Source organism: Boleophthalmus pectinirostris, unplaced genomic scaffold (genome assembly GCF_026225935.1).
Source record: "Boleophthalmus pectinirostris isolate CB_2022bp ecotype Guang Dong unplaced genomic scaffold, ASM2622593v1 HiC_scaffold_3, whole genome shotgun sequence".
In the NCBI taxonomy this organism is placed as follows: domain Eukaryota; kingdom Metazoa; phylum Chordata; class Actinopteri; order Gobiiformes; family Gobiidae; genus Boleophthalmus; species Boleophthalmus pectinirostris.
In genome coordinates, this window is record NW_026571299.1 from 8,977,272 (window position 1) to 8,987,005 (window position 9,734).

General features: G+C 52.5%; 1 protein-coding gene across 1 annotated transcript; it reads right to left on the reverse strand.

Moving 5' to 3' along the window:
- Window positions 1-479: 479 nt before the first annotated feature.
- Window positions 480-8,974, reverse strand: LOC110169244 (noelin-like). Its single transcript, XM_055160616.1, has 9 exons — window positions 8,888-8,974; window positions 6,927-7,088; window positions 6,659-6,814; window positions 5,289-5,502; window positions 4,210-4,316; window positions 3,000-3,234; window positions 1,911-2,161; window positions 1,460-1,597; window positions 480-848 (listed from the first exon to the last, which is right to left on the reverse strand). Exons 1-9 carry the CDS (start codon window positions 8,954-8,956, stop codon window positions 810-812), a joined length of 1,371 nt encoding a protein of 456 aa, XP_055016591.1. The 5' UTR covers window positions 8,957-8,974; the 3' UTR covers window positions 480-809.
- Window positions 8,975-9,734: the final 760 nt, after the last annotated feature.

The following is a 9,734-nucleotide window of genomic DNA, read 5'->3' on the forward strand; positions in this document are numbered from 1 at the left end:
CTGTGGGAGGGGCTACGGGGCTGTGGGAGGGGCTATGGGGATGTGGGAGGAGCTATGAGGCTGTGGGGATGTGGGAGGGGCTATGGTGATGTGGGAGGGGCTATGGGGATATGGGAGGGACTATGGGAGGGGCTATGGGGATGTGGGAGGAGCTATGAGGCTGTGGGGTTGTGGGAGGGGCTATGGTGATGTGGGAGGGGCTATGGGGATATGGGAGGGGCTATGGGAGGAGCTATGGGACTATGGGAGGGGCTATGGAGATGTGGGAGGGGCCATGGAACTATGGGAGGGGCTATGGGGATGTGGGAGGGGCTATGGGAGGGACTATGGGGCTGTGGGAGGGGCTATGGTGATGTGGGAGGGGCTGTGGGAGGGACTATGGGGCTGTGGGGTTCATGAGTTTCATTCCTCTGTGTTTGGGGACTTGGAGGTGAGTTTTGGTGGTGTTCTGGTTTGGTTCTGGTCTGGTTCTGGTCTGGTTCTGGTCTGGTTCTGGTTGGTTCTGGTCGGATGTGTGTGGCGTGCGCTCGGTGCAGTAGAAAACACTGGCGACCTTTTGTGCTTCAAACGAGAATCTGTAAAAATCATAATAACAGTCTGATTGTCGCCTGATTGGGTCTAGTCCTGGTCTGGTCTTGGCTTAATCCTGTTTTTCTCTTGGTCTAGACTTGGTTCAGTCCTGGCTTGCTCCTGGTTTAGTCCTGGTTTAGTCCTGGTCCTGGTTTAGTCCCGGTTCAGAAACAGTCGGAGGAAATTGTAAATAAATAAAAAATTAATATTAAGGTTCAGTTCCTGGGACGCGGCGCCGTCTACTGGATGATGTGGTACAGCGTCACGTTGTACAGAACCTGAAACAGAACCAAGAGAACCGGGTCAGAACCTCATGTATGGTCTTGGTTCTGGTCCTGGTCCTGGTCTTGGTCTTAGTTCTGGTCTTAGTTCTGGTCTTAGTTCTGGTCTTGGTCCTGGTCTTGGTCCTGGTCTTGGTCCTGGTCTTGGTCCTGGTCTTGGTCTTGGTCCTGGTCTTGGTCCTGGTCTTGGTTCTGGTCTTGGTTCTGGTCTTGGTCTTAGTTCTGGTCTTAGTTCTGGTCTTAGTTCTGGTCTTAGTTCTGGTCTTGGTCCTGGTCTTGGTCCTGGTCTTAATCCTGGTCTTAGTTCTGGTCTTAGTCCTGGTCTTGGTCCTGGTCTTGGTCCTGGTCTTGGTCCTGGTCTTGGTCTTGGTCCTGGTCTTGGTCCTGGTCTTGGTCCTGGTCTTGGTCTTGGTCCTGGTCTTGGTCCTGGTCTTGGTCTTAGTCCTGGTCCCGGTCTGGTACCTGGTGGCCGTTGTTCCAGCCGTACAGCGCCCTCTCTCGGAGTCTTAGTCCTGGTCGTGGTCCTGGTCGTAGTCCTGGTCGTAGTCCTGGTCGTAGTCCTGGTCTTAGTCTTAGTCCTGGTCTTAGTCCCGGTCCTGGTCCGGTACCTGGTGGCCGTTGTTCCAGCCGTACAGCGCCCTCTCTCGGGGGTTGTAGTCGAGCATGGACAGGTGACTGTATTTATTCACCAGAGGAATGTCGATGTACTCGTACGAAGAAGAGTTCGTGGAGAACGCGTAGTACACCTGAAAAAGAAGAAGAAGAGGAGGAAGAGGAAGAGGAGAAAGAGGAAGAGGAGGAAGAGGAAGAAGAGTTAATGGCGAGGAGAAGGAGGAGACACACGAGCTCCAACGAGATGCTTCTGCCCCCTGGCCTCGCCCTAGTGCCCCCTGAGTACCCGTTGGTGCCCCCTGCTGGCCTCACCTTGGTGCCCCCTGAGTACCCGTTGGTGCCCCCTGCTGGCCTCACCTTGGTGCCCCCTGAGTACCCGTTGGTGCCCCCTGCTGGCCTCACCTTGGTGCCCCCTGAGTACCCGTTGGTGCCCCCTGCTGGCCTCACCTTGGTGCCCCCTGAGTACCCGTTGGTGACGTAGAGGGTGCCGCAGATCATGAAGGACTCTCCGGCGCTGCGTTTGGGGTGGTTGGTGACCCAGCTGCGGGTGATGGTCAGAGACTCGGCGTCTAATTGGCTGATGACGATGTTTCCGGCGTTTTGGTGCGTGGCGTAAACGGCCCACAGCCCCCCCTCGTCCACCATCAGGTCGATGTCCGAGTGCCCCCCCCACGAGTAATGGTACATGTTATTATACCCTGGAACACAAGGGGGCGCCACACGGAGAGTCACACACACACACACACACACACACATGCACACACTACTGTGAGACGCGTAGCACTACAAGTACTACTACAAGTACCACTACTACTACTACTACAACTACTACAAGTACTACAAGTACTACTACTACTACTACTTCACTCCACTCTGAGAGACTCCTGTATCCACAGCTACCCTAGGACAGTCTGTACCCGGTCTGTACTCGGTCTGTACTCGGTCTGTACTCGGTCTGTACTCGGTCTGTACTCGGTCTGTACCCGGTCTGTACTTGGTCTGTACTCGGTCTGTACCCGGTCTGTACTCGGTCTGTACTCGGTCTGTACCCGGTCTGTACTTGGTCTGTACTCAGTCTGTAGTCAGTCTGTACCCGGTCTGTACTCGGTCTGTACCCGGTCTGTACTCGGTCTGTATTCGGTCTGTACCCGGTCTGTATTCGGTCTGTACTCGGTCTGTACTCGGTCTGTATTCGGTCTGTACTCGGTCTGTACTCGGTCTGTACTCGGTCTGTACTCGGTCTGTATTCGGTCTGTACTCGGTCTGTACCCGGTCTGTACTCGGTCTGTACTCGGTCTGTACTCGGTCTGTATGTGGTCTGTACTCGGTCTGTATTTGGTCTGTACCCGGTCTGTACTCGGTCTGTACTCGGTCTGTACTCGGTCTGTACCCGGTCTGTACTCGGTCTGTACCCGGTCTGTACTCGGTCTGTACTCGGTCTACCGGTCTGTACTCGGTCTGTACTCGGTCTGTACTCGGTCTGTACCGGTCTGTACTCGGTCTGTACCCGGTCTACCCCTGGTCCCGTGTCTATACCTGCGAAGTCGAGTTGGCGAGCTCGGGTGATGAGTCCCGCCCTCAGGTCGAACTTGATGATGGTGTGGGACTGGAACTTGTTGAAGTAGAGGGACCCGTTGTACACGACCTGCCCGGTGCCCGACCACGGGTGGGGCAGACGGTGAGACGTGTAGTTCTCCGAACTCATGAAGTCCCACAGGCTCGGGTACTCCCTCACGAAGCGGTTATTATGGTACCCGTCCATGTACCACACCTGAAAGTACAAGTACAAGTACAGGTACTATTACTGTACATGTACTACACCTGAAAGTACAAGTACAAGTACAAGTACTGTAAATGTACACACTTTTACAGCAGTAACACAAGTATTCTCCCACTGTGACGTCGTCAGTTTATTTCCTGTCGTTTTCAGCAGGTTTTTCTCTTTTCTTCAGATTCTTGATTTGTGTAAAACTATTATTATATAATAATATAAATATATAACTTTCTTTATTTATAAGTATTATTATAAATATATTATATTTATTTATTTATTTAGATTTATATTCCAGCAGGTTTATCTTCAGATTAAGACAAAAATAGTAAATAAAACTGTTTCGTCTTTAAGCCTCATGTTTGTTATTTTCATCTGAAACTGAAAGTGTCAAACACAAAAACAGACAGGAGCAGACAGGGGCAGACAGGGGCAGACAGGAGCAGACAGGGAGCAGACAGGCAGCAGACAGGGGCAGACAGGAGCAGACAGGAGCAGACAGGAGCAGACAGGAGCAGACAGGAGCAGACAGGAGCAGACAGGAGCAGACAGGCAGCAGACAGGGAGCAGAGCAGACAGGAGCAGACAGGAGCAGACAGGGAGCAGACAGGAGCAGACAGGGGCAGACAGGGCAGACAGCAGACAGGAGCAGACAGGAGCAGACAGGGGCAGACAGGGAGCAGACAGGAGCAGACAGGAGCAGACAGGGCAGACAGGAGCAGACAGGGCAGACAGGAGCAGACAGGAGCAGACAGGAGCAGACAGGGCAGACAGCAGACAGCAGACAGGAGCAGACAGGGAGCAGACAGGAGCAGACAGGAGCAGACAGGAGCAGACAGGAGCAGACAGGGGCAGACAGGCAGACAGGGGCAGACAGGAGCAGACAGGAGCAGACAGGAGCAGACAGGAGCAGACAGGAGCAGACAGGGGCAGACAGGGGCAGACAGGAGCAGACAGGGGCAGGGCTGTACTGACCCGTGTGTCTCCAGGTGGGGCCAGGGGGTCGGTCATCCAGGATCCAAACCTGGAGCCTGAAGTTTTTATGGTGACAGGATCAGAAATCCCAGTGAGTTTCCCACAGGCTGAAAAACAAACACACACACACACACACACACACACACACACACACACACACACACACACACACACACACACACACACACACACAGACACACACACACACACACACAGACACACACACACACACACACACACACAGACACACACACACACACAGCACACACACACACACACACACACACACACACACACACACACACAGACACACACACACACACACACACACACACACACACACACACACACAGACACACACACACACACACACACACAGACACACACACACACACACACACACACACACACACACACACACAGACACACACACACACACACACACACACACACACACACACACACACACACACACACACACACACACACACACACACACACACACACACACACACACACACACACACACAACACACACACACACACACACACACACACACACACACACACACACACACACACACACACACACACACACACACACACACACACACACACACACACACACACACACACACACACACACACACACACACACACACACACACACACACACACACACACACACACACACACACACACACACACACACACACACACACACACACACACACACACACACACACACACAAACACACAGGTGAGTTTTGAGGTGTTTCTGAGAAGAATCTGTTGAAGAGACACAGACACTAGAACAGTTCTTTTTTTGAGGTCTGACCTCACTGGGTCCTCCTGAGGTCCTCCTGAGGTCCTCCTGAGGTCCTCCTGAGGTCCCCCTGAGGTCCTCCTGAGGTCCTCCTGAGGTCCCCTGAGGTCCTCCTGAGGTCCTCCTGAGGTCCTCCTGAGGTCCCCTGAGGTCCTCCTGAGACCCCCCTGAGGTCCCCTGAGGTCCTCCTGAGGTCCTCCTGAGGTCCTCCTGAGGTCCTCTTGAGGTCCTCTGAGGTCCTCTGAGGTCTTACCCAGGCGGTTCATGCAGGCTTTAAGGCGCAGTTCGAGGTCCGTCACTCTCTCGTGGACGTCTCCGAGTTCGTGGACGTGCTCGTGCAGAGTCGACAGCTCCTCGCTCACGTTCTGAAGCTCCGCCTTAAAACGCCGCACCAGCGCCGCGTCAGCGCGGTATGACTCCAGGGCGGGGATCAGGGGGCGGAGCTCCGCCATCTTCTCACGCATCCACTGAGGACAGAGACCGGGGTTAGACCAAGTCCTGTTCTGTTATAGTCTAGTCCTGGTCTAGTCCTGGTCTAGTCCTGGTCTAGTCCTGGTCTCAGGTTCTTTCTCTCTAGTTTGACTCTTTCAGTAAAATATTTCTTGTATCTCAGGCTCCAGTTTGGTTCTTTCACATCAAACCGACCAAACCTGGTCCCACTGACGCTGATCCTCGTTTATCTTCGGTAGAAATAAGCGTCAGTTTTGCGTCTCTGGAGCGAAACGTTGGCGCGTTGGTTTCACTCTGATCTTCGTTTATGCGTCTGGAGAAGGATCTGTCACGGCCCTGGAGTCTGAAGGATCGAGCGTCTTTTCAGGAGGAAACGCTCTGGTTTCATGGACGTGTCACATGACAAAGAGACCGAGATCGTTCAAAAGACCCACGAGGTCCGTGTCCCTCCCATGAAGCATCTGGAACAGTTGGTCTGGACCTGCTGCCTCTGGTCTGGACCTGAGTTGGCGTCACCAGAGGGACCAGAGTTTGGCAGTTGGACCGAGACCAGGACTTTTTTGAGTCTCAGTCCGTTTGATTTAGTGCAGATCCAAGAACGACTGAAACTTTTACACACAACTGAACCTGAGGGTGAGTCGCCAACTCAGGTCCAGACCAGAGACAGAAGGTCCAAACCAACTGTTCCAGATGCATCATGGGAGGGAGACTCATGATGTCATTTCCTGTTTGTGGTGAGTGAAGAAGACGAGGGACAAAGCTCGACCTGCGACAAAACGAACCCCGAGTCACGAGCGACAAAAACAACCAGAACTGATTTAACGAGGCTCTGACAGTTTCACTGAAGCAACTCAGACCTGCACCGCTTCACTTGAGACCAGCACCTGTGTGCACCGGGTCCGCCTGTGTGCACCGGGTCCGCCTGTGTGCACCGGGTCCGCCTGTGTGCTCCGGGTCCGCCTGTGTGCTCCGGGTCCGCCTGTGTGCACCGGGTCCGCCTGTGTGCTCCGGGTCCGCCTGTGTGCACCGGGTCCGCCTGTGTGCTCCGGGTCAGCAGGCTGTAGGTTTGTGAGTTTGAGTTCCTCTGGTCCTTGTCTTAGTCCTGGTCTTAAGCTTAGTCCTGATTTTAGTCCTGGTCCTGGTCTGAGTCCTGGTCCTGGTCCTGGTCCAGACCTTGTACTGCCGGGCGGTGCTGGTCTCGTGTCCCTCTTGAACCTCCTTAAACCTGGACTCAACGGTCCTGAGCTGAGTCTCCATCTGCTCCACGAACTGAAGCTCTGAGACGGTCCTCAGGTCCAACGCCAAGATGGACGAGCTCAGGTTCTGCACCTGGACACATCAGAACATCTTCTGCACCGTCTGACTCTCCTCTGTACCACCACAAACATCTGCATCTGAACATCTGTGTCACTATCCTCCCCTCTCCTTCTCCTCCTCTCACCTTCTCCAGGAGGTTCCTCAGTTGTCTGCTCCTGGCGTCTCTGTTGCAGATGTTCTGTTGGGGGGCGACGACGGTGCAGACGCAGCGTCCCTCTGGATCCTGGGCCGAGCTGTAAACCTGCCAGGGATCGTCCCGGAGCGACGAGGGGGCGGAGGGACCCACCTGGACGAGAACAGGAGAACATGAGAACAGGAGAACATGAGAACATGAGGACAGAAGAACGTGAGGACAGAAGAACGTGAGGACAGAAGAACGTGAGGACAGAAGAACGTGAGGACAGAAGAACGAGAGATGCTCCGTGATGTTCCTGTGCAAGTGTGAGATGTGCAGTCTGCTCTGTTCTAATGTTGTTTCATCATCGAAAACACCCTGTTCCACCTTGTGATGTCATCATGTGGTGATACAGGAAGTGCTCCACTGTGTTTTTAAACTCTACACACCTTCACTAGAAACATCTGGATCATTTGAGTCGTGGAACTGTTCTGATTCGACTGAACTAAAGGGAAAAGGAGCCGAGGAACTTGCTTCTGTTTTTATTTAGTTTATTTTAATACAAAGACTTTTATTTTGAAATCTGTGCTTTTATTTTGGTTCCACACTCGATCCGTGGAACCAAAGTGTGAAACACGAGCGAAAGATGAGAAGACGAGGCGATAAAAACGACTCACGGAGCTAAAACAGAAGCAGCGACTGTGTGAGCGTTTGTGCCTTTCATTTCACTAAATTCATGTTTGTATAAATGACTAAAGTTACTTTTTTAAGCGTCAGTTCTTTTTGATTTTAACGTCGCCTCAGAGAATCTGCCCAGGATCAAACCGGATCAAACCGGATCAAACCAGATCAAACCGGATCAAACCAGATCTGTGACCAATTCATGTTTTTATTTTCATGTTCAAATATATTTATAAATATTTGTATTTTCTCCTGCACCAAGACCAGGAGTAACAGATTACAAGTACCAGAGTAATCAGAGTACAAATGATGAGTAACTGTATTCAGTTACAGTTACTGTTTCAGTGAGTGGAAACTTGGATTAAACCAGGTTACTGTTAAACCAGGACTAAACCAGGACTAAACCAGGACTAAACCAGGACTAAACCAGGACTAAACCAGGACTAAACCAGGACTAAACCAGGACTAAACCAGGACTAAACCAGGACTAAACCAGGACTAAACCAGGACTAAACCAGGACTAAACGACTAAAAGGACTAGGACTACTAAACCAGGACTAGGACTAAACCAGGACTAAACCAGGACTAAACCAGGACTAAACCAGGACTAAACCAGGACTAAACCAGGACTAAACCAGGACTAAACCAGGTCAAACCAGGTCTAAACCAGGTCTAAACCAGGTCCAAACCACTAAACCAGGTCTAAACCAGGACTAAACCAGGAGGTCTAAACCAGGACTAAACCAGGTCTAAACCAGGTCCAAACCAGGTCCTAAACCAGGACTAAACCAGGTAAACCACTAAACCTCTAAACCAGGTCCAAACCAGGTCTAAACCAAACTAAACCAGGTCTAAACCAGGTCTAAACCAGGTCTAAACCAGGTCTAAACCAGGTCTAAACCAGGTCTAAACCAGGACTAAATCAGGACTAAATCAGGTCTAAACTATGTCTCAAACAGGATTTAAAAGCAAACCAAGTAATCCAAAGTAATCAGATTACATTACTCACTTTAAGTAACGTCATGGATTACGTTACAAACTAGATTTTGGGGGATGTAATCTGTAATCTGTAGGGGATTACAGTTCAAAAGTAAACTTCCCGACACTGGACGAGAACAAAAGTGAAAACTCGAACATCTTCAGCCCACAACAACTACCACATCATGACATCACGAGGTGGAGCAGAGTGTTTGGAGTTTTGGAGACGTAACAAACACAAACAAACACGAGTCCAGATCTGAGTGTGAAGGAAACATCAGAACATCAGAAGATCAGGAGACGTTCTTTACCAGAGTGAGCTGAGCCCCGAGCAGCAGAAGAGCCAACCAAGAACCACTGACGCTCTCCTCACTGTCCATCCTGAAGAAGACTGAAGGAACCAGGGAGGAACCAGGGAGGAACCAGGGGGGAACCCAGGGGGAACCAGGGAGGAACCAGAGAGGAACCAGGGAGGAACCAGGGAGGAACAAGGGAGGAACAAGAGAGGAACCAGGGAGGAACCAGGGGGGAACCAGGGGGAACCAGGGAGGAACCAGGGAGGAACCAGGGAGGAACCAGGAGAGGAACAGGGAGGAACAGGGAGGAACCAGGGAGGAACAGGGAGGAACCAGGAGGAACCAGGGAGGAACCAGGGGGGAACCAGGGGGGAACCAGGGGGAACCAGGGAGGAACCAGGGAGGAACCAGGGAGGAACCAGGGGGGAACCAGGGAGGGGAACCAGAGAGAGGAACCAGGGAGGAACCAGGGGGGAACCAGGGGGAACCAGGGAACCAGGGAGGAACCAGGGAGGAACCAGGGAGGAACCAAGGAGGAACCAGGGGGGAACCAGAGAGGAACCAGGGAGGAACCAGGGAGGAACAAGAGAGGAACCAGGGAGGAACCAGGGAGGAACCAGGGGGGAACCAGGGGGGAACCAGAGAGGAACCAGAGAGGAACCAGGGAGGAACCAGGGAGGAACCAGGGAGGAACCAGGGGGGAACCAGGGAGGAACAGGGAGGAACAAGGAGGAACCAGGGAGGAACCAGGGAGGAACCAGGGGGGAACCAGGGAGGAACCAGGGAGGAACCAGGGAGGAACAAGAGAGGAACCAGGGAGGAACCAGGGAGGAACCAGGGAGGAACCAGGGAGGAACCAGGG